General features: G+C 46.7%; 1 protein-coding gene across 2 annotated transcripts in view; it reads right to left on the bottom strand.

Moving 5' to 3' along the window:
• The window catches only part of hcn1 (hyperpolarization activated cyclic nucleotide-gated potassium channel 1), a 79,356-nt gene extending 54,502 nt beyond the window's left edge, over positions 1 to 24,854 (bottom strand). Inside the window, exon 1 of one of the 2 annotated variants that reach the window (XM_076043706.1) lies at positions 24,544 to 24,854. Coding sequence is in view for 1 of the 2 variants with exons in the window: in XM_076043705.1 (XP_075899820.1) it covers positions 4,469 to 4,824 (356 nt within the window). In the remaining variant the exon portion in view is untranslated. Of the gene's footprint in view, positions 1 to 4,468; positions 5,177 to 24,543 lie in introns of those variants that run through there. The other variant, XM_076043705.1, reaches the window with a different exon arrangement.
• Between the last annotated feature and the right edge of the window lie 1,047 nt (positions 24,855 to 25,901).

Here is a 25,901-nt window from a genome sequence, read left to right as displayed (position 1 = left end):
TGCCGCATCAGATTGAACAGAAAAAAGAAATCATTCAAAAAGGCATCGCGCGGATCAACTCGACTGTCAAAACCGCTGAAAGACGCGTTTAGTCGTCTGGAACTCGAGTGAGGAGACGAGAAATCAGCCGCATGCTCGGACAACAACACGGCACTGTCGGTTGAACAGGCAGCTCAGTCCTCAGGCGTGGAAACGTTGGCTTCTCCACTCGCGTCGAAGTAATGAAACGCTGAGGAAGTGCCCACATGTTTCTATTTCTGCGGCGACCCCGGTAGACGGTAATAATACTGTACATGATCTTTCAGGACGCCCACTCGTCTAATGAATAATACATGGTGTTTTACTGTTATGATTGCAAACTTTTAAAGAGGAGAAACACGCCGCAGTGGAAACAAGTCGTTAAAAGTCACAGAAAGCACTCGACTCCTGGAAATACTGCAGGGCTCCAGGTTCCAATGTTAAGTGCTGCGTCTCGTCTTACACTCGTCCCCTTTCCTCTAGATACAAGCGGCACAAAGTATGCCAACGGTGTCGTCCCAGTGACTCGTTTGCTGAGTCACCGAATTAGGCACTCGCTATGCCCCTCTTCCACCTCCCAGCCTCGAAACCACCCAGCAGCCCCAGTTAAGCCAGTGGCTAAGAGCAGTGAAGCCAAGCGGAACTGCTGCTCCTCCTCAGGCACCGACACCAGCTAGCCGAAAAAGGAAAACCCAAGAACTGAAGGCTGTAAGAAGAGGCCCCCCCGACCACCACCAGACAAAACGATCATCTGCAAAGCACAGCTGATCGCAGGCGATGTCGCTACACCACCGCCAGGCAAAGACCAAAGAAGGAGCTCCGCCCGAGGATCGATCCTCAAACAATCCGGCTGCAAACCAGCTTTCTTCTTCCTGTAGGTTTTTCCTCCTGACAAGTGCTTCATCATAATCAATGCCAGGCCTCCCCCTGCCCAGTGTTGGAGGGGGAACCCTGCGCAGCCTCACTTAGCGCTGACACCATCCTATCTGCAGCTCTCTGCATGCTCACGTCACACGCGTGTATACACACCATGAGAGGAAAAAGGCGCACTTGAATTAATAGAAGAGAGAAGTGACAATAACTCTCGGCACCAAATATCCTTTAGAATTAGCATAATGTTCTCAGCGGGATTAACCACATCTTTAAAACTTTAAGCGGTTCTTTGTATAGGTAAAGTCACTTAGCTCGAATAAATGTTGAATTCCACAAGTGCAAATCTCTAATTTAAGAATAAGAGAATTACAAAAAAAAAAAAAATGCTGAGTAGATCCACATTACGGCCTTTGGTGACACAATGTGGCCGCCAACTTACAAGTGGTTCTGTTCTTCTGAATTCTTGGAAATAGATGTGATTGTCATTATCATCAAATGAAAACACAACAGTTGTAGCACTGTAGTGACTTTCTGTAACTAGAACAATGTAAACCCATTTTCGGTTAATTTGGACACTAGGCAGCAACACTGTGGTAAATTTGGAGGAACATTACAGCGTATCGCACAAATTTCTATGATGTCGACAGAGAATCCGTTTAGCAAAGACACAAACTGGAGAACATCGCAGAAAGTCTTTCAGTGCCACCACAAAAGGCTTCTCCTTAGCAAAGATGCTGTTGCATGAGTAGGGCCTCGGAAGGGGCCCCTCTAAAAAAAAAAAAATCTATGAATAATGAATATTACTAACCTGCCATTAATCTTTAAGCAGCCCTTGTTTACAAAAGAATATGCTGGATATTGAGTTTCAAACACTCCCACAAAGCAATATAAAGCCTGGGTGAATAGCGGTGTCATTCACGGACCGTACTTACGTAAGACTTTTCATTAAAAGAGCACATGCTGCTTCTTGTTTTCGCTTCGGCCTCACAGACAAGAGAATAAATGTTTAATTATACGGCAGATGAAGGCCGCTACGGGTAAAAAGTCTTGGACAAAGCAACAAAATCGATCACTTAAGCGTCGTCCTGTTTAAGCGCTGGCTCGGGTGGGCAGCCTGATGTACACTAACCTCGCTGCTTGGGGCCACTTTCAGGCCCGGAGGCGGAATCCAAGTCATTAAATTGGCTGGAGGACAACAACTTCTTATAAAAGAGCGCCCTTTGGAAAATGTCACAAGGAGGGGAACCTCCAGGGAGCCGAAAAGTCGGGAAACATCCACTAATTCAGCAGAAATAAAGCAGCCAGTCTCCTTGAGCAGCGATTAAATCATGAAATCCTCACGATGCCAATTTGTCTCCTACTTTACATATTGAGAAAACGCTGTGAGAAGTATGAAATTGACTATTCAGAATACAAAAAACCACCATGGGTTCTTTAAAGTACTAATAAAGCCCTAAAATAAAATGAAATAAAAAAGCTACCAAACTATTTTGTGGCTCCTGAATTGGAGGGGAGGGGAGGGAATCAATCTCCTTACATAATTTCTTTCAGCGACTGTTAAGCTCAATGACTGCTGTGTTATGCTAATCTGTCTTTGCCCACCATCATTTGTACATCTGTGTGTGCATATGGGCATGTGTGGCAGCGTCTCCGCACGGGTAAGCACCGGGTATCGAAGCTCGGGCTACATCCCACCCCTCATGCGTGTTGTTTGACGAGGGCAAACACACACACACACACACACATACCCACACACACACACACACACCAGTGACTCAAATCCTGCTGGTGAAAGTGCGTGCAAGTGGAACTTGCAGGTTTGGGATTTGGCAGGCAGAGGCCGGCAGCTCTGAATCAGCACCAGTAGCAGTGGAGAGCTCCACTCGCAGGCCTGCTCAGCCTTTCAGGACCACGGACAGTTCCGACGTGCCCCGACGCGTCGTTTTCACGAAGCTCCGAACTGAGGGAGAAGGAGAGGGGGCGGGGTGAGGTGAGGTGGGATGGGGCTGGCTAGGCTAGGGTGGGGCGGGGGGCGTAGACTGTGCACGACTGTCACCGTCTTGCGGTGCCAGGGGAGGCTGGTGCGCAGACTGGAAGCGGATGAGGTGGAGAGCCGCGAACCGCTTGCCTGCGTGTGTCTCGTGTCATTTTGTTGACGGGTTCGAAACACAAAGGGGGGTAAACGGGAAGTTTCTTCCTCCCCCCTTTGCTGATTTGCGGGATGATGCGTGAGAGTCACTATAGCCAGGCTGCATTTATTAATTCTAGCCTCCCCCCCCTCCCCCCCATACCCACCCCCACAACTTGTGTGTACAGAGGGGGGAGCCAAAGAAAGAGGGGGGGGCAGAAGCCAATAACGGCGTCCGTGTGACGCCGAGGGAACACCGAGGGTGAAGCATCTCCTCCTCAAGCAATACACATTCCATCACATCGGCTCAGCCCGGCTGGCTCCGCGCGCGTCGCCCATCCATCAGCGCTGTCCTGTCAGACGCGTGCGACCACATGACCAAAATCAGTTTGGAGATGATTAATTCCAAACGCGCACAACGACAACACCACCACCCTCTCCCCACGACACACACACACACTCCCAGAAACCCCCGCCCCACCACCAGTAGCAGCAGCACCACCACCTTTCCGGCCACGATTTTACCGCATTCTGTGCATATGTATCCCCCTCCTGCCCCCCGGTGTGTGTGTGTGTGTGTGTGTGTGTGTGTGTGTGTGTGTGTGTGTGTGTGTGTGTGTGTGTTTACGTGTGCACACGCAGGCCGCGCCGCCGTCTCAGAACGCCCGCCTACAATGAAATGTTTACAACCGCGCGATGGTGCAGTGGCACGGTCACGTTGTGTCCTGCGCGTGTCGCAATGAAGGAGGGAAAGGGGGCACCGTCAGCCCCCCGCCGTTGTCTTGTTGTGGAACTATCGTGATTAAAAAAGGGCTGCGCGTGTGCGCGCGAACCGTTCGCGAGCGTGCGCGTGTTTTGGGGGATTTTTTTTTTTTTTAAATCATGACATTCAGCAGCTATTTTCCAAGGACATTTCGCTGATACACCTTTGGGAACCATAACGCGCCTGCTGCTGCTGCTGCTGCCGCTACTGTCTGTCTGTTGGAATAAAAATGCCGCAATGAAACACGCACACAGGCAGAAACGCGCGCGCGCATACACACACGCACGCACACTGCTTGGCAGTCACCGGGCACATTTTTTTTTTTTTTTTTTGTCAGCTTCAGCCGGCGGGAGCCTGCTTGCCTGAACGCACACAAGGTAGATTAAGCAGCGTGTGCGCTCCCGGGGCAGGCTGCTGGTGCCGCGCGTGTGTGCCGATGACGGTGCGTTATGTGTGAGAGTGTATAGCTTTTTGCAGACCCCCCCCCCCCCCCCGGGGTGGTTGCGTGCATGTGTTGTGTGTGTGTCTGTGTGTGTGTGTGTGTGTGTGTGTGTGTGTGTGTGTGTGTGTGTGTGTGTGTGTGTGTGTGTGTGCGCGCGGTGGTAGAGGAAGGGGAGGGTCTGGTGCGTGTGAGCAGGTGTCTCTAGTGTCTTCTGTAATATATACATCTTTTTCTTAGCCCTTACCTAAAATCGCTATATGGATGAATGATCCAGTATCCGGCCGTCTGGACCCTCTCCTGCTCTTTCTCCACGGCTTTCTGACTGCCGAACATACGCAGGGAGAACTTATTGACTCCGGGCTGCATCATGGCCCCGAATTGCCTCTGCATAAACCCGTGTTGCCTGGCCGCCCCGTCCAGATCGTCAAAGCCGACCATGGCCTCCTCGCGCTCCCCCTTGAAGCCCACAGAGTTGCCGTGCTCCTTCATGTTCTGGCCGCCCGCGTTGTTCTTCTGTATGGAGTCTTGCCGCTGGAACACGTTATTCCCGTCAGCCTTCTCCTCCTTGCCGCTGGAGAACGAATTGGATTTGTCTTCCATGCTTGCGGGAGAAGGGGAGGGGGGATCACGGTGGGCAAATGAAGAAGAAAAAGCGTTCCGTCTCCTGCTTCGCGAGGGCTGCGCGCTTAAAGAAAAAAAAAAAAGAGTCGAGAGCTCTCTTCTCTCCTCTCCTCGCAGTTTTCTCCCTTTTTTTTTTCCTCCGCGTCTTTTTCTTCCCTCCCCCTCTCGCTCTCTCTCTCGCGTATGTCCTTCAAAGTGTTCGAGCTCCTCTGCCTCCTGCGCGACTACTGCAAACTGAGACCGAGCGCGCCGACAGCCCGGTGGATCAGGTTTCTTGGGTTACCGCCATCTACCGACGGCCCTCGGCTCCTGCCGTCCAAAAGAGACCTCTGTCTCGCTTCGCACGGCACTGCGGTTTAACTGGCACATGCCCCTGCACCTTATTTACATAATGTGGCTCATGATACCCGCCTACCCTCCCCTCCCCTCCCCTCCCCTCCCCACCACCGTCATCATCATCATCATCATCATCACTACATCCTCTTCCTAACACCCCCACCACTCCACCAGTCTCCCCTCCCTCCCTTCCTCTCTGTTGTCACTTTCACACATGGCAGGACTCTGCCAATATGAGACACCGCAAGGGGGATGTATATTGAAAATATCGATTTAATTGAAAATATCTGAGCGTGCATGAATTCTGTCATTTTGCTTTTCTGTTTTTTGGGATGTGTTTCAGTTCAGTTTCAGTTGATTTATTTCATGTCCCAAAGGGCAAATTGGGTTGCTGCTCATAGCACCCCACGAAGTAAAAGATAAAAAACATGCAATGACACAATCACAGGTCATAAATACATATCGTATGGATAGCGATATAAGTATAAATAGCATGAGCTATATAAAAGGAATACGATAAATATAAATAGCACTCTACAATAAAATACTATAGCTCTTAATTAAAAACTGTGAAAAGTATAGTGCTCCATAAAGTGCACTAGGTCAAACAGAGTGCAGTCTCACAAGGTGCATTGGCCAATGCAGTCAGAGTAAACATTGCACATCTCGCAGCTATTTGAGGCATTCAGTGCTCGAATGGATGCAATGTGGCATGCAGACAGGCGATAATAAGGACGCAGATTGAGATGTAGGTGCGATCATGGTTGGAACATCTGGTCATATGTTCCCAACTGGTGGAGTATCTTAGGCAAATCACACCTGTCTCCCAAAAAATAAAAGTTGTTGCAATTTTTAATGGAGGCGCCACCCCTGAGCTCCTGCTCATGCACTTGTAGCTGTTTCCCCTTCTTAATTGCGCAGACTAATAGCAGACCAATTTAAGGATGACAAAGTGCTAATCAGCGCAGTTTATTTAATCAACCTGCAACCTCCCCGACACGCTTGGCCATGGGTTTTTCATTTCAATCACGCAATATGCAGTTATTGCGAGGGCCGCATGCACAAATGGAAACATCTGTGGTAAATTACAGTGATTTCCAGATGCACAGAAGACAATTTAGTCGACGTCTGAGGTTCAAAAAGTTCAGCAGAATCATTTGGATAACGCATGTGCAGCAATTGAGATGGCATGTTTAATTTAAGAGGATAGGCCCACATGACAATAGTTGTTAGATTGTTAGTACAACACTGTCACGTTCATAAAGACAATATTAGTTAGACAATATGTGTTAGTGACAACCCTGATTCAGTCTGCAAATTCTGTGAAGAAAATTACAGGTCTGGAAAATGTTTATCTTGAAATCAATTTGTGGGAATAAAAAATTCAAATAGCTGAAAAAAATAGGTATTGAGTCATATAACTTTTATAACCTAAAAAAAATAATATTAACGTTGTCCGATGTTGACTTTTTTACCGATATCCCGATATTGTCCAACTCCTCATTTCTGATACCGATATCAACTGATACCAACCTATACCGATATATGCGGTCGTGGAGTTAATACAGTATGGCTAATTTGTACAGTGAGGTCCCGCATGATGTCATCAGTTACGAACAAGCTATTTTGTTAACAGCCAGCCACCACTGAAACCACTCTGCTGAAACAGGCGCGTCGCTTGCGGTTATGCTTCGATACAGTTTGATGACATCATCAAGCGTAGTAGAGTAAGTAAAGTATTGTTATTTACTATTTAGTAATACCAGGAAATTCGAGGAATTCATTCTTTGGAATGACTTCTAAATTCAGGAGAAATCTTAAAAATTTTCAATGTCTTCGTCAGCCGACAATATCGGACTTGCCGAAATAATATTATACTAAATGGGCACATTTTTTACTCTGCAGTTTCATGGAACAAAAGCACAGACGTAGGCAAGTTCTTAGAAGATTTTTTTCTTTTTTAACTAGACTAATTTGTTTTTAAGGTTTACAATCTCGTTAGAGATATTTCTCAGCTCCCTCAGTTATTTGCAGTGACGGACACATCCTCAATGGCGGTGAAACATACAGGAACCTATCTTCGGGAATTCCGCAGTGCGTTCAGATCTGGTTTGCCCGGGAACAGGCTCGCTGGCAGAGAGCCCTGCAGTGTCAGCAACCAGGGCTTCACCTTTCTGGTAATCACTGCTCCTCTGTAGGCATGTGGGGATCAAACAGACCGGGATTAGATTTGTAGGCTCCCAATGCTCGCTGCCGCCACAGCTCCTCCACTGCAGGACTGGATGGCACAACACAACACACGGACGACACAGCTGCACACACGCCATGTGCATGCAGTACATGTCCAAATATTAAGACTGCATGTATCTTTTATTAAGTAATCCCTCGCGCGAGGGAAAATCCACTATTGGTCCAAGCCTTTACTGACCGAGCTTCCTGCAGCCACTATATGAAGCGGCATCTGAGCAAGCAGGGTTATTGTCTATAACAATAAACCTACAAAGGCTATTTTGTCATTTTTCTTATTTATTAGGTTATGATCTTCATTAACTTCCTTAAACACCCCGAGGCAATAGCGCGATCCTCTCCCCCACAACGCGTTACGACACGCCTGCTACCGACGCACGTTGTCTTTTCATGGTTACACAAAACTGCAGCTGGCAGTGTGCACCGGCCGAGAGGATATTAGCTCGGATATTTTGCATGTTTGGCAGCGGATTATTATGTAATGATCCAAATGTTGCCATAATTGAAACAGACATCCCCTGATTTTTTTTTATCATTTTTTTTTTTATTGCATTTTCTCTCTCGGTTGGGTTAGTGTTAGACTGGATTAGTTGGCATGCCAACTGTTTCCCCCCCAACACTTGTGTAACTTGGTTGCACAGTTAATGGGGCAGGGAAGGGGAAGCGGGGGGAAAGACGTTGCATAAGATTTATGGCTTAAAATAATGCTGATATTAAACAGAGCGCAAATCCCAGATGCCCCATTCACTTGTCAGGGAAAAAAAACACACATAAAGCAAGAACAAAGTCGCCGCATGAAGAATGCGTCTCTTCAGGTCGCCCCCCCCCCCTGAAAATTTACGACGAGGCCGTATCAAAAGCAGAGCGAACCCTTAAATATTCCGCTAGATATATTAAGATAATCTCAGTGGGATTTCATGCCGCGTACAGCAGATCAGGGCTTGGGAAAAAAACAACAACAACTGTGTACTGAATGTGCCCGTTTCTGCCGGATGAAAAGTGCCGCTGATTCTTTGTGATGGTCTCACTGGCCCTGCTGAAATTGCATTGTGTCTCCAAGATTGCATCCAGTCATCTCTGCTTACAGTCAATACCTTCGTATGGACGCGGAGCATTACATACCCCCGGACTGCCAGCCGGGGCTGATGCCACAAATAGCATCGGCCCGCTACAGGATGGCAGAGTTGGGTTACAATGCAGCCCCCCACCACCACCACCACCACCCTTTTTCATTTTCTGCAAGTCATTCAATGTATAGGCAATGCATTTGCGCAATCTGGTTGCAATGCTCTGAGGGATGCATTTAGAAGAAAAGTTGCTCACAAAGATCAAAGAGAAATTTCAACTCATTCACTCCTCAGTTTTGATGAATTCAGCCACTGGTAACATTTTCTAAACTACCCAACAGAAGAAACAACAGAAGAGCAACATGTTACCTAACTGCTAGTGCCCAGAGGGAGCGGCGGTCCAATTTCAAAACAGTGACGCACTCCCACCGGAGCCTGCAGTCACAGAGTTGAGTCACAACGAGGTGAACTTCCAATTTATGGTGAACCACCCCTTTAATTGGACAGAACGCGTTGTCTTTAGCGACAACTCATTGGCAACTTTTCAAAAAAAAAAAACTCATTCAGAGTGTATGAAGCGTGAATCCCTGCTGATAAGAGCGCAGCACAGAGATACCCCTGCAGTTTTCCACCCACCACCTGAACACGACCACGTTACATCATAATGGCTCTTCATCTCTTATCCCCCCTATTTGTCTCTATTCGTATGCAGAAAGAAATTATTTCACGGTCCTATGACAACTAATCTTCTGCATATCTAATTGCTGATTGGACTACAAAAAAGAAAAGAAAGAATAAGCCCAGCGCCCACCACATATTTGTTATCCTGACATCCGTCGACAACGCTAGAAGCCCCAAAGCGCTGGCTGTCACCTCAACAGGCTGAGCGGACGAGGGGCGATAGCTCCATGGGTTACATCAGGATTCGCGGGCTCAGTCAGTGACGGAAGATAAATATACAAATCTGTCATCTGCAGAGCCAAACATGACTGCTAATTCACTTGTCGTCTTTAGACTCTCATCCCATGACTGACGACTTTAATTAAACCGTGATTGAGCGAATGGGAGGACGGTAGTGCTGTAATAGGATTTCAAGCGCTGGGTCCATTCCAGATGAGGCTATAAGGCTATCGCGGACTTGACCGGCCGAGGCACGTGGTGCTGGGCATGTACCAGCGGAGGCTGAAGGGTCATTAACCACCTCATGCAAACAGGGATGTGTTCAGGATATAATAATGAGAAAAATAGTGCATGAACATTTTGTTTATTCAAATTATCCTCATTGTGCGTTGCAGGACAAAATGCAAGCCCTTAACAAATGGTTTAAAGAGCGATGCCACACTTGGCTTGGGTTTTCTGAATCAATGACACCTCAACCAGAAACAAGCCAGTTGGTTTAATGTGACAGTTGGATCATGATATCATGTTTACATGCCGGCAGCTGAACTCGTTTAACCACCAGAGATTATGCATCCATAAAGGCTGCAGCTGCATTTAACCTTTAAGCTCATATTCATGAATTAATGATCACCAGCCGCTCATCATGGTTATACGACGAAGGAATGGCGGGTGCCTCGGCGCTGCCTCTCATGCGGGGTTGCGAGACCGAAAAATTTGACCGAATGTTCTGTTTCGGTTCCAGTTTGTTTAGACTCAGGTGCTAGAACACAACTTCAGGGTTGCACAGTAAATGCGGTCCACACAAATCAATCCACGAAATGGGATTTAGGGACCGCATTCAACAGACTTGCTTGTTTATTTGCAACTAATAAGTTGCTCCATCGGACATCTGGCAGCTTTTACAAAAGAGAGTTCCAGACAGAATTATGACTTAGTTATTAATGTGAGTCTGGTGCTTCGGAATTACTCTGACATCACATAAACGCAGCGTAAGTGCTACAGAGAAATTCTGGTCGAGATTTGTGCGTACAGCACATTTACAATGCAAAGTGTGCAAAGTCAAATTAGAGAGACGCGAGTGCAAAGTCAAATTGGAGAGACGCGAGTGCAAAGAAAATGGAAAACCTTTCATTTGAAGAAGAAAGCACTTCCCTCGTCTGTTGGACACACCCACCAAAGTTGAAAGTTGAATGTGTGACGGGTCAGGACACAGTCAGCGCTGAGCAGCGTCACTGCCATGGAATCGGGGAGGGTAGGACGCAGCAAAAAAGATTGCTGCCTAATACCAGCCTGGGCTGCCTGCCCAACCTGAACGCAACCCAACACCTGATCCTGATTAACTTGGACTAATACTTGTAATACTTGAGCTGTTAAAAGTTACATCATTGCAGAGGTTTGTTATCTCAGCGTGGGCGCAGCCTCTGACCCTCTGACCCTAGAACCGCCTAGCTTTGTCATGCCCTGGTGTTAGTTTAATTTAGATTAGTTTGTTTATTTATTTATTTTTTTTTAATAAAAGTTCATGAGTCATCGTCCCCGGCAGTTTTGCAAAACTCAGGTAACCATTTTCATAGAATAGCGTCGCAGCAAATCTGAAACCTTACAGGCGGGGAGAACGCAAGATAAACATTGAACGTTTGCAAAGTAGCTTTGTGACGAGCTTTGTTTTAACCTTTGACAAGACGGCAGAGCCACAGCAGCCAGACATACGGTGGGAACCAGTCACTCACAGCCACCTTTGCCCCAGAGAGCAAACATGCCTAGACAGTGGGTCAGGTGTTGGTGCACCATTGACAGCCTTGACTGCATAATTCCAGATTTGTGGCAAACACAGTGTCCACTTTGCTATGCGTAGTAATCCCAAAGGATTGGCAAGTATTTTTAGTAATGGATTTACTGCCGTCTGCTGATCCCTTGATGGGTGGCTTCTTTCAGAACAGGCGTGGAGGAGTGGAGGAGTGGGCCACCCCGGCCTCGCCGAGCAAAAAGTGCTCATCAGTATGCATGTGTAGGTGTGCGTGTGGTTGGCCTCAGAGCCATTTGCTTTCTGGGTTTACCAGAGAGCTTGAATAATTAAGACGACCCCGATGGAGAATTGTAATCAGGCTTCTTCCTTTACAGCTAAAAGAAATTACGACTTTTTTGCCCCCCCCCCCTCTGCCCCAATCCCCACGTCAGAAACTCGCAGAACCTGTTTGTTCCACCGCAGCGATTTTTGGGCAAGGAACGGTTAGGTAACCACATGATGCTGATTCCATTCAGGTCAACAGGAGCCGGGGGGGGGGGGGGCTTTTGCGATGTTTATTCGTTGCAGAGGAGAACAACACCTTAATGATTGCAATTATTTGAGTTCAGCCGATGCCCTATTTTGCTGTGGCCTTGTGAGGGAGATGGATAGCGCAGATCTCAGATCTAGCACGTTCATTATGTGAAGCTGTATTTTCAACTAGTCTGAAATTTTTCACAGTAAACGGGTGCGTGGAGGGGGTTACAATGGCGAGACGCAACGTAGCTTCCTGCCTTAAAGAAAGAAAAAAAACAGGACCAAAGACCAGAAAGAAACAATGGGTGCTGCCAAAAAGACCAACAAGAGCTACTGTAGCAGCTGCGTAAGCAGAGGTTGATTGTACTTTTTATGTTCAGTAATAACATAAAAAAATAAAAAAGACACAGAAGGGTTTTCTCAGTGGTTTTGACAAATCCAGCCTATTTTTGTCAAACATTGTCTGGCATAACATAGCTGCAATGAAAGAGTTATTTTGTAAAGAACCAAATGAAATTTTCCAAATGCAGATCAGCCAATCGACTTCCAGGTTGTGCTTCCCTTATTAAAATCCCTTCCATGTCCAAAGTATTTTGGAAACATTCCATCAGGCCTGCTTGGTGAACGATACTGTTGGATGGATGGATAGATAGATGGATGGATGGTTGGTTGGATGGATGGATCTCACATGAAAAACTTATGCAAATATGAAGGCAGTGGGTGGCTTGATTTTTTTTTTCCGTAGGTGGGAGCAGGTGGGAGACTGCAGTCTCTGCAGGAAAAAAACATTCTGGCTCCAAGAGTTGTTTTTCTCTCTCAGAGTCAGGCAGTTTCTGTTTTAGGAGAGAAAGTCAAACACAGAGTGGTTCCCCAAGCTCTTCAATCCAGCCTGTTTTTTATTCAGAGCGTCCTTGCATTTAGCACGCACTCAGAGAGGGCATTCGGTGTCTGCGGGCGCTTCTGAGAGGGAACAAAGCTGCAACACTACATGGCCTTCATCCAAAGGACTCAAAGCATTTCTGTGTTCTGGTGGGAGGTTGCCAGGCAGGCAACCAAAGTTATACAGTCCTATACCACACCAGCTGGGGGCGCTGTGTCAACAGAGTGCCATTCTCACAGTCAAGGCAGGTGCTAGCAGAGGTCAGTTTCATTCTTTCCGGAGCATTTAGAGATCCACCAGGAGTGAGATTAGGATTGTACTCCCAATCTATGTCTCCTGGGCTGGAATAAGAGCAGCAGGATGGATTCGCCACGGGACAAACTCATTTGACTTCTACCGTAAGAATACTGTGTTCCACTCTCTAAAATACTCCAAAGCGTCTTTGGAACATCACCTAGACGAGTCTGTACGGACTTTTTTCAGAGGAAGACAAAGGCTTGAAGTGCCTTTGCTAATGCGCCTGTAATTTCTCGGGCTCTTACTGTACCATCACACTTTTGGTGTCTCTGTCCCAGGAATCGAAATGAAATGGGTGATTTTTTTTTTTGATTTTTTTTTCTGAAACAACCTCCGGATCACGAATCCCCTGAAAGCCACTTTTGTCTGATAATAACAAAGAAGATGAGAATCTTTTATGTTCCATCTATTACATGGCGCCGTGGTGCTGGTTGGGACAGAGTCGCAACCTTGGTGAAAGCTTCTGGGTGTGATGGGCAAGAACTTCATTTTGGTAAATAACTATTCCATTGCAGCTATTCATGCCTGTACATTTGCTTCCTTATTCTATGGATGACAAATGGTAATGGTAAATGGACTGCACTTATATAGCGCTTTCCAGCAACTTCACGGTACCCCAAAGCACATTACAATGGCCTCTCATTCACCCATTCACTCGCACACTCATCCACCAATGGGTTTAGGGTTAGGTTCCTTGCCCAAGGACACAACAGCAGTCTGGGATGGAGGGGGAAATTGAACCACCAACCACCCCCCTTTCTATCTCCTGTACTTCCTGAGCTAAAGTTGCTTTCTGGAGCACCTGTTGCATGCAGGGATGACATTTTCAGACAGAGCAGACGCCAAATCCTTACTAAATTGTGGCCTTATCCTTCTGATTAATTCCTCTATCATGATGGCGTGTGGATGTGAAATACACTGCATAATATGTGTGGAAAAAAAAGGGTTTCCTTTGTCATGGACATGCTACAGAGACTAAGTGAACGCTGTAGCAGCCGCTAATGTTTTGAATATCATGTCCCAAACATTAAATAATAAATGACTGTTGCTGTCCTATGAGCGAATGAAAGTCTCTCACCGCCCGGAGCGAAGCACCAGTGCAGTGGTCACGTCACGGCTAACCGAGGATAAGAATCTAAACGTTAATTATGGCTCACAAAAAAAAGTCAAATCGCCTAAACGGGTTGAAAGCCAGAGATTTTTTTTCCCCCCTATAATAATCCAGGGTGATCTGAACCGCTCTAGCTCCCCAGACAGCACAGACCACAGCTAGTCGCAGACAGGGCGGCGTGCGTGTGTGCGTGCGTGCGTGTTTGCCCGTCCATGGGGTGGGTGGATGGTGGGGAGAACGAGAGGAGGGAATTACTGTAGATGAATTCTGACGTTTTAGGGTAAGAGGATACGATGTGTTCCGGCTCCAAGGCCGGGCAAATGAACCACTACAAAATTCAGAGGACGTAATCAGTGATGTCACAGCTTTCCTCATCTTTCCTCATCCGCCACCCTCTTCCCCCTAAGAAGAGGCAACCTCACACCCCCCCCCTTGTCAAAATCACTGGGCCTCGTGTCCATTATTCCTCTCAGCACATATTTTTAGCTGTGGCAGTAAGCCGTCCCCTCCCCTCACTCCACCTCTATCTATCTATCTATCCTCCTGTTACCCCCTCATCTGTCCTCCCTAAGCCTTCACTTGCTCCTCTATATTTCCCCCCGTCTGTCAAGGCAATAAGGCTTCCCGGTGTTTAGGGTCTGCTGCCTCAGCAACACACAAGGTTACATCGGCAAAAAAGAAAGAAGGCCCCACACACACACGCACACACACAATACCGCAGCCTCACCTTGAAGAGAGACTGTTCAAAGTTGATTATAGACTCAAAATACAAAGAAAGGGATGAAAGATGTATTTTCATGACGATGAAAAAAATGCCCTTGGTGTCCGATGAAAACGCTTGACTTCTATTTGAATTCAAAAAAAGCTCTGTGTTGTGCAAAATTCACTTCACCAATCTTTCCCCAACAATATTTGCCTCCAAGCCCGTCCGTGAACTCCCCGGGAAGTCCATCATCTGCTTGTTTTTGTTGCTCCAGCAAGGAGTGACAAGTCGGCACTGATAGTGGGAAGCTAAAAACCCAGCATTTTTGCAGGAGTCTGTAAACACAGGGCTAAACATGCCTTTATCTGGACAATTAAGTTCCGGACAGTTCATCAAGCAAGGCTGCTCCACCGGCATCCTGCACAAAAAGTGAAGGGCTCTGATGCATATTGCATATTACAAGGGTCCTTTCAATTACAGATCCGGGTCTTGGCGGTGCACAATCCCCAGCTGCCTGCACCAGCGGCTCAGCCTGCCGCGATAAAGGTGAGCCGAGAGGTGAAAGAGGAGTCAAGGACGTGTCACGGCGGCAGAGTCTCCTAATCTCTGATATTTCTTCGTTTGAATTCAGCCCTTCAGGCGGCGTTTAATCCACAGCTGCCACTCAACCAGCTCTCACCAGTCAAATGATTATGTGTGTGGACTCTGCAAATCCTCGGGAAGACGCCAGGATTTGCGGCGTCTGACGCAGCCCTTGACAAGAGAGTCCCCTGGCGAAGGTCTGCAGGATTTGTCGACTTGTTTTTGCAACAACAGACTATTTTGAGGGGTGGGTTGTGGGGTCTGTGGGTGCTGAAGGGTAATAGAGGTAATTTTTATGTTTGATTATTCCCGACGTCAGTAACGATACCCAAACAATACTGACAGCACGTTTTCATAGCCAACGTGAACTAGAGCTAGTGACATTAGTTTAGTGACATGTTGGTTTCAAATGAGCTCCCTGAAGAGAAACGTGAGCTGATCTTAGACATAAACACGTTGCTCTATCGAGACGCAGGAGCTTCTAAAGCTGATTAAATGTTCATTAAAAAACAAGTTAATCAGTGTTTTGTGCTCCTATAATCACTGACACTCCACCACGGGGGAATTGAACGAGTAAAGCGTGTCTGACAGGAATCATAGACATCAGCATCAGCTGCTGTCTTGAAATATGGTTTTAATATCCTTAGTGTGATATCTGTACCGTCTAGCTCGCAGGTAGCGAGCGGCTCTTCAGCCCATATCCAGGGGGCTGAATTGAGCACAAGACAAATTGGCTGCTCTTTAATTCGAATGCGCTGATCTTAATTGGTAGGAATTATTCTACTTCTAAGCGAGTTCAATAAGTCTTCATTTTGATTTCCAGCACGACGCTAAGTCACTCGTTGCTGTTGTTCGTTGGTTTTTTTTAGGCCGCGGCATCCGTCTAAATCGCTGCAATATTTATCACGTCTGCCACGATCCGAAAGTGAGATTAAAACCCTCCTGGTCACGGCAGGGGTGTCAGATCTACTTAATGTTTAACAAGGCAAAAGGAATCAGGTTTTTGAAGAGAACGGCGGCTGTGTGTTGGCCAGCCACCAGTGATTAAACACCTCTGTTCTTTATTCATCCAAAAAAAAGACGAATTCTGTGAGGTTCGCTACTAATGTTTATTGAGTCAGGCTATGCCTTTATGATGACAGAGCACATGTGGCGTTAGGTGGCACTGACAAGCTCCCCACCTGTGCATTTTGGCTCAGAGAGTAAGAGTAAACAACAGTTCGCAACACTTCCCTTGACAGAAAATACTGGCAGTAGGAATCAACAGATTCAAATTTTTGCCTTTTTTTGCACGGATTTCTGCAGGAAAATATCCGACGTGCCTTCACACTCTTCATCCTTCATTAGGTCCGGCAAAAGGAGCCCAGGACAAAGCTTTAAATCCACTTTTAAGCCCTTTGAGCTCACTCTTATGAATAATTAAGAAAGCAACAATGGCAAGGTGCCCGAGTTCGATCCCGGGCTAATGAATCCGTCGCTAATGACTCACTTAGCTTGCCGGTGCCGACACTCGTAGACCCGACATTTATCCAAAAACAATCCAGAAGTGCAAGTCTGTCACCTCACCAACACCTTGAGTCTCCCCCTCGTGGATGTAACAGAGGCAGAGAGACTTCCCTCAGACCGATACTGGTTTATACTAAAATATTGATACCTGAACAGTGAGGTCAACTTCTCCCATTATTATGCATTAGAGGGAGGGACATTAATTAGTTGTTGCATATATACATTTTTCAGCACCAACAATTATTTTACACGAGAATCTAACTTTCTTTAAGAGTTATTATGCGCGAGGTAGAATGTACATTAATATCTATAATTTATTCTGTATTCATATGTTAAATAACCACCACATCGTTTCAAAAATACATCTTAACCTGTTTTTGCTTTAATCTATTTTATAAAGAAATAATTCATGTGGCATAAAACCTGGAAAACCCCCTTTTTACAAACAGAAAGAACATCGTCACCGACGGGATCCCATCTGCGATAAACAATTGACTCCATTATCTGGCGAATCACATTGCTTCCAGGCCCAATGACATTGGCTGATGGTGCCTAACGCCGGCTATCCATCATACGTGACTGCGTTGTTGGTAATTATCTCCCTGCAGATGTGATGCATGACATCATCCTCATCTGCGAACAGATGAGGCCGAGGAGGCGGTGGGCACGATTTTCTGTGGCTCCCGGTGGGCAGAAGATAAATAAATAAATAAATAAATAAATAAAAAATGAAAAAGAGAGCGAAAGGATTCAATATCGGCAGCTTCTGGACTTGTTGCTGGCACTTCCTGGGCTCAGAGGTCACGGGATCAATATTTGTTCCTGGCAAACGCAAAGCGCTGTTGTTCATAAAAGTGTGGGCAGTGGCTCTCAGCCCTCGAGCTCATACAAGCCCGTAATACACTAACCTGGACAGCATGGCATGGCAGAGAGCCAGGGAGTAAACAAGCGGCTGCTGAAGACGGTCCAAGCCGGGGAAACACTTGTTTTTCCTCCTCTTATTCTTCTTATTCTTATTCTCTCACAATGCCAGACAAAAAAATCCTCCTGGCAGACAACAGATAGCCACGATGAGGAATCCAGTGAGCTATTCAAAGGAAAAACCTTGAAATCCGCGATTATTATTGAAAAATTTGCCTATTTTTTAGTGTGTGCAGAAAACTCATTAATTATTTTTTCCTCACCGCCTCCGTCCGCTCGCCAAATCATATATCTGATGCGAATGCTGGGAGTAAATGTCAAACAGAATGGGAGCGCACGGTAACAGTATAGGTGCTAAACCTTTAGCTACCGACGCCTCATCAGAAATACAAACAAAACGGACAAAAAGCCACAAAATAAAATAAATAAATCTGCTGTATGGCAACAACTGCCGGCCCTCGTTGACGGCATCTGATTGGATATGGAAATTGCTCTAATCTGTTTGCCGGTGTAAAACAATTGCCATTTTCATAATTAATCTGTGTGGGTTTAGCAGGAGAGCAGAGCTCACTCGTGGAAAAAGAAAATCCCTCGTGTGTTGAACGCGGCTGCTGCTGCTGCAGTGTTTTACATTTTTGATAATAATAATAAAAAAAAAAGAGGGGTCAGTGTTGTGAGTGTATGGCACGATGCTTTGAGAAAAAAAAAGAGTGACAAATGACGCGGAGGTGACTGTAAATCAGCGCTGCTGCTGCTGCTGCTGCTGCTGAGCGACGACGCGGCCGCGAGGAGGACAGCAGGTGTTTCCTCTCCTCCATTTGTCTCTCCTCAAAAGGCGGCAATAAATCTGCTCGGGCCGGGGCGGCCCTGGAGACGACGCAGCGGCGGAGCACCCTTCTGACCCTGCAGCTGTGACCTCGCCGGCCGGAGGGGACGTCCAGTGGGCCGGCGTGGGCGGGAGCGGGGCGGACACTCAGCGTCCGCCACGGCGACCGATCCGACACCCAGGACGAGGCTTTCAAGAAGATGAGCCTTCAAAGACGGGACGTGCAGCCGCTGATGGATTGCCGGGCGCCCGCCTTCCTTCGTTCCTTCCTTCTTTCCTTCCTCCTTTCCTTCCTTCCCCTTCCTCTCTCTCCCCCTACGATGCCTCAGCGGAAGGTCAGCTCGCCGTCCCGGCTCGTAAATAACCCGGCAGAGCGCCGCGTACGGCTTCGGCAGGCGCGATTTACAGGCCGACAAAGATTCTGCGTTCCGGAGGTACTCGTAAAAAAAAAAAAAGAAAGGGAAAAGAAAACAGGACGCAATGTTCTGCGGAGGGTAAACACAGCGGCCGCCTGGGTCATGTGACCGGGCGGCCCGTCCACCCGCCTGTCTTTCTCCCGTCCCGGCGAATGAGCCGGATCGGGATTGATAAGCCCAAGCATTTCCTTAATTGAAGGCGGTGCAGCATCGAGGCATGTCAACACCAGGCGGACACACACACACACACACACACACACACACACACACACACACACACACACACACACACACACATGCCCCTGCAAAGGCACAGCACCCCCCGCCAACCCCGACACAAATGTCGTGTGCGCTTGCCATACGATTCATCTGCACATGTTGTGAATTCTCCCCCGCCCAATCCAAACCATATTGAGCCGATCCATACCACGCCACGCCACACCACGCCAGGCCAGGACCGCGACCTTCATGTCGACGCAAAATCTGTTACGCAACGAGGCCAAAAAGCCGGCGCTGTATTATCCGACTTCATCATCATCATCATCGTGCTAATAAAGTGGCCGCTGAGACACTTTGCGAACAGCTGGCCCGGGCTACCAGCCCAAATGTGCCTGGTCTCTCCCCCCTCCCTCCCCACCTCCGCATCTCCCCTCCATCGCAGAGGTCAACTGTGCACCAATTGCTCTTGTTTCATCTCGTTACGCAACGTTCCCCTTTCACTTCTGCAAAAAAACACATCTTTCCTGTTACCTCTTCTTCTTCTTCTTCTTCTTCTTCTTCTTCTTCTTCTTCTTCTTCTTCTTCTTCTTCTTCTTCCACAAAAAAAATTTGTGTACTATTCTTAACAATGAATTATTTTTTAGTGATATACTGTAAGATTGAGCAGTTTCTTGTTTTTGTAAAGTAAAGTGTGGTTGTAAAAATCTAAATCTTCTTCTTCTTTCTTCTTCAACATCGTTCATTCTCGCATGGGAGCTACAAGGGCGAAATCTGAAAAAATCTGAAGGACGCCCTTCTCCCCTCCTCCCCCCCACAACCCAGTGCGCGGGCTGCTTCTCTCTCGGCCTCAGGGTCGGCTCTGGGTTACCGCAGCCAGACCGCTTCACGGTGATCAGAACAGAGATTTATGTTCTGTGTTATGTCATTTCGAACATCCGTGCCTCTGGAGCCGCTCCATCTGTATGCTTATGGCATTTAGTGAGCAATTTTAATTTATAGCATTTGGCAGCAGGACAACTGAAAAATGTTTACATAACCATGTTGACGTTTGTGTAGATTTTTTTTTTTTTTATGGCATGTGTAGGTCCGGTACTCAGTAAAATTGTAAAACCTAGGAAGCTCATAAAACTGGACAAACGGTCCAAAATATTTGAAGCCACTGAAACTAGCCGACGTGTGCTGCACTCATAATGCTGGAAGGTCATAAAAAAATGATTTCATTATACCATCTGAGTATACAGCATGAATTTCCAAGGGTTATGTAGTCCATCTCAGGATATAAACTATCATAGGAGCCTGATGCCATGACAATTTACAGTGTAGCGTTACTCCAATTTGAATTACAACAAAGCACTGGGATTTAAAAAAGGAATCGAAGTACGCCTATACATTTCAATGATGCTCTGCTGTGTTATGCTGTTGCCGTTTGGTTGGGGTTTTTTTTGTTACAGACAGAAAGTTGGCCAGATTCTGTCACTCAACACCTCGTCCATCTATCTGTCTCTCTGTCTGTCTGTCAACACAGCGGGACGGTGTCTGCAAACGCAAGCGGGGCACCTGACCCTTTGTCGTGCAACACGAGAACAACACTCACACCATCTAAGATTTGATCACAAGCTCCTCAAGCGCAAGAGAAGGACAGCTTCCAGACGGAACGGATCCACCACCAGGAGCTTACATCTTTCGCATCCTCATATTCTGTTGAATTTTCTTTGCCAATAATTTGGCTTTCATGAGTGCAAAACTGCAGTATTTCTTTTCTCTGCATGAGGACAGCTGATTACTTTTTAATAGTTTTTCCTGGCGAAACACACAGGGAAAATTGAGAAATGCATTAGGCTGCATGATTAACAGTGCGGCCAAACAACGACTGGAAGATAAATCAGAGACCCTGTTTAAAATATCATGATTAAGGTTTCGATCGTTTCCACGCTGGGATTTTTTTTTTTCTTTCTTGAAGTAGGTCGAATTACAAATTGTAATTTCACGGGTGTGAAACGTACATCACTGGATCAGATCTGCTTATTCTCTCAGCCGCACGTTGCCACCGTGTGTCTTCATCCAATCTAACCGCCAAGTTTCCGCCTTTGATATGGTTCCAGCGGCACGCTGCTCCCGACGTTGCTCCAAAAGCAGACCGAACGGCGGGGAAGCCTGCGCTACCTACATAATTCCAGGCTCGTTCCAGGCACACACGCGCACACACACAGCTAATAGCGGCGTTATTGTATTAACAGCACACTCCAGTGAATATGCAGCCCATCTCAAGGCCTCTTGACCGCCACTGCTCTTCACCCATCTTGAGGCTAATGCCCCGATGCATCAACCACTTGCACATCCTGCACCTGCACGCACTTGGTGACTCACCCACCTGCTTCAGACTGTTTTTTTTGCAAGCTTTCATGCCTCAAATGAATTTGCTGGGTTTTCTTTTATTTAAACTTTCTTTTTTTTTTTGTTGCACATTTAGGTCAGCGGATGTTTTTCTTAATTGAAACGACTATTTTGAATATTTAAGCGCTGAGACCAGCTTCAAAGCATTCTCTGGTTTGTGCAATTGTGCTGCTGAGGTGTGCACAGAGTAGTGGGGGGGGGGGCTTTGACAGGCACCCCAATGCATTTTGGTGCACTGCCTGTTCCCCACATATACTGTATGGTGAAAATGCAGACTGCACTGCAGCAGACTGCAGCCTCCTCCCAGTCCATAAGGCTTCAGCGCTGCGATACTAATGTTCTGTAGCGACTCTCCCACTGGCCCATTGACTGCTTTAACGTTTCTTTGGGGCTTCTTTTCCTCCGCCACCTTTTTTTTTCGCCCCACTTTGTCCGCACCCACAACTGCGTCAGACATGACATTTCCAAACCACAACAGTGGCATTTGTGTCTTGATTTTCGCCAAACGTCCCGGTAATTTGTTGTTTACGTTGTCTAGTTCCCCGACATATAAGAGCCGTGCAGTGAGTCCCCGCAGGGACGCACGCATGTGAAGGCGTGTTTGTAGGTCATAAACCGGAGGGCCAATGAATGGGAGGCTCGTGAAGGAAAATAAATGACTACTGAGGTAGAAAAGCTGCTATTTTGACCTCTACTACAGGGCCGCCAACACACAACTCTGCAGCTGGCTGCTCGTCAAGTGAGCATACGGGTGTGTCGTGCGTCCAGGCATTTTCTACTGTAGCACCTTGGCTGCCTTCACACCACACCTGCAACCTCCCAGGTGCGAGCGCTATAGCGAGGGATACGGCCCCGCTTTGGTATTTTAAGCTCAGGTGGGAGCCGAACTGGGTCTCTCACGTGCCTCACCTTCCCCTTTCTCCTGCGTCATTACCTCCTCGTGCCCGTCACACCAGCATAAATATAGGTTTGGCTGTGGCGGGGAGATATATGGGCTGGTGTTGTCCCAGAAAAATCACTATAGGGCAGATAACATTCAGATTCGGAAGCACCAAGACGCCATTTCAGCTCCTTCTGCAGCCAAACAAGCCTGAGAACAAAAAGTACAAAAAGTACCCCTTGCTACACCACGCCACCGCCGCTTGCGCTCGGAAAATATTTAAGCGTTCTTAATCTCGCCAAAAATAACCCAGCCTGAACCGGCTTGAACATTTATACATCTCCCTCTCCTTTTTTTTTGACTAATAGTCATGGTCAAGCCCATCAGATGACGACGCGGCCAGATGGCGCACGCCAGATGTTCATGATTACCGAGAACACAAAATGATTCCCAATTTCGGTGTCATTAGCAAATAAGGAAGGGGGGGGAAGTAGCGGGTAGGAGAGATGCCCTGTTCCTGGCTGCGTGTCAAGAAAAAAAGCAGGAATGCCCTTTCCATCCAGCCAAGGGGTGTGGAGGGTCGGTGTTGATGTAACCAAGCTCCGCTTTATGACGGGGGAGGTGGAGGGAGAAAAAAAGTCTCGCAAGGTCTCTCGTCCAGATGTTGTTGCATAATAGCCCATTGAAAATGAAAGCTGAGTTGTTTAATATTGGCCTCTGACCGCTGAGAACAGCCGGCCAGCTTTGGCTGCGTGATGCTGAGCTGATGACCACTGCCTGCCTGCCTGCCTGCCTGCCTGCGTGCATGCGTGCATGCGTGCCTGCCTGCCTGTCTGCCTGCCTGCCTGGCTGAGGTAAAGCCTGGGCCATTGATGATGAACTGTGGCGTAAGCCAGCAAACGGGCGGACGCTCTTACAGAGACATTAGACGACGGCTCCCGCCACGCTTTTAGCCCCGGATGACGTATCATAAAGTGGATTTAAATGAAAGAGGATTCTCTCGGGTTGCAATGCGGGATTTTCATTTACGGTTATATGGGAAATGAGTGGGGTCGGAGGGGGCAAGACTCTGCTGCTGATTGGCTGGTGTTATATCAGCACTTGTGGGGAAAATATCCGATTAAGAGGCAACAGGAGGCTTTGTTTTGCTTTTGTTTGTTTTGGGGGGGGGTCTTGCAAGTAGCTGCATCAATACGATTTCAAGTCTGACATGTTGCTCACGGTTCATTTTTAGACGCACAAACACAAAAAGTTTAAAGCACTTCTGCTGATCTGCATTTTTTTTTAAGTTGTGACGAAAGCAAGAAAAGGAAGAGAAAGAGGTGGCTGCAAACTGCTGCTAAAGAGATTAGCACTGATGCTGCATTAGCTGCACAATTTTATCAGAACTGGATGAATTTATTTATTTTTTGCATTAATAAAAATCACATAAACAGTTTTCAAAGATTTTCATGACAAGACACAATAAATCAGGGCTGTGATGATGGACTCCACAACAGTGCAGCAACAACAAAATAGGAAGATGGCTCTGTATTTCATAAAATTATTACAAATTCATTCATTATTGCTATATATTGTTTTTAACCTCACTGGCCCCAATCTGAAATACTCAATAGGGCTCCCAGAGAAGAACAAACCACTTTTTTTGCTTTCAAAAGAATATCCTTTAAAATAAATTCAAAAGGAGTGCCTGGTCTGTTTACCTTTTTCGTTCTTTGTTTACTTGTTAGCAGGAAGGTCTGGGCATAAGGGGATTGTGTTGCCCCCTCAGACACTGCTGCATTATTTATGAGAGCAGTCTCACCAGGTTCCCAACCGGTGCCACTAAAACGCTCCCAGAGTCTCCCGACACTCTTCACCTTTTCCCTCCACAGGTCTTTTAAGGTGGGAGGATAAAGCCTGGGGCGCAACGTATAGTTTTAACAATCTTGCAAATTCACATTTGGTCTCAATGTACAAGGCAGTGTGTAATGCTCATCTGAACATTTAAAAATTAATGTTTTAACATAGAAGACGCAAAAACGAATTTGGGAGCTGGATGTGAGTCAGTGACACATCAACAGTCACCCTAGGTCTAAACTGGGTGATTTCATTGCTCTCTCTGATGCGAGAGAATTTCCATTTCATTGAACAAAGAAGTCTCTACTCACCCATAAGAAGTTTACATCAGCGGTCGCAGTGCCGGGTAAAAAAAAACCTTGATGTGTTAGCTTGCATGTGTCCAAGGAGTTTAATCGATCTATTCTATCTGCGCTCGAATAGTCGTCCCTGCGGCGCTGTTAGCCTGTGGCTGCGCGTCAACATTGCTAATGTTTGCGCTGAAACTAACGTATATCATTTTGCAACCGGCCACCGCTGCTTTTTATTCTGTTTCCTCATGTGTGCTGCCGCGTAACGCCAGCTTATGCTTGACACAAAATCTTAACTACTTTAACTCGCAAAGACGCCGCTGCTTAGCTGTAATTGAAAGACTGTCAGTTGTTGACGTGAGGGCAGAGACGCTTGTTATGGGCGGAAATGTTGCTGGACTAATTAGGATTTCCCAGCATTCCAAGCTGCGAACATTCGAGATGAAATGAGCAACGATTGATGATATTGTAATATTCAGTGCTTTGAAAACCTTTATTTATTTATTTATTTTTTTGTACCTTTTGAGTAGTACTTCCTAAAGAAGTAGTTAGAAAACTAAACCCATGAAAATAAGTAAAACGTAAATGGCTCCACAGCAGAAAGATTGCACTGACCTGAAGACATTTGCACAACACCAAAACAAAGTAAATACATAATTTATTGTTCACACTAATTCATAATTCACACCACCAAATGATTATTTGTGCATTTGTTGTGTAAGGTTTATGTGTAAATAGATTAAAAAATAAATCAAGCTTGCCTTCCGTGTATAATCTGTTGTAACTATATCAATCAGATAGTCATCAAATTAATTCAATTTAGATGTTGCATCAATATTACCGTTGTTTGCATCAATTATCCATAATCAGTTTTGCAGCCAGGGCAAAATTTCCTGCTACAAAAGCTTCCATAATGTTTTTCATCTGGGAAAATGCATGTATATCAACTGGTTTTTAAGAGGAAAACAAAAAACATTTCTATTCCCCATCAGTCCAATCCTGCACCCCCTCTGAGGACCCACACTAAGCAAATGGTTAATTAGACCAGATGCCTGTAAGCGCTCACATCTCACTCAGCTGCCGTCTGTTGTTTCTCTGGCACACATCACAACAACCTGAAAGTCAGTTGGCAGGACGGCCAGCAGGTCTGTATATCACGTCACCCACTGAAACTGTACCAGAGTTTTAGGTGTCTCCGAGGTACATGGGTCACACGCCGCCTGTCCTGTAACAGGAGCTGTGCGGGTGCCAGTCAGGACACCTCGGCCCGGCCAGACGCACATCGCATCACCACCGCCGCAGCAGCAGCAGCAGCAGCAGCGTCACCTTAGAGATTCACTGACCTACACCGAAGTGGCCCTGTTTTCACGACCTGGCCC

The sequence above is a fragment of the Nelusetta ayraudi genome, unplaced genomic scaffold (assembly GCF_046127955.1).
Source record: "Nelusetta ayraudi isolate G7.1 ecotype Tasmania unplaced genomic scaffold, CSIRO-AGI_Nayr_v1 ptg000076l, whole genome shotgun sequence".
Lineage (NCBI taxonomy): Eukaryota > Metazoa > Chordata > Actinopteri > Tetraodontiformes > Monacanthidae > Nelusetta > Nelusetta ayraudi.
Note: the sequence above shows the minus strand (reverse complement) of the source record. Positions and strands in the feature narration are given on the sequence as shown.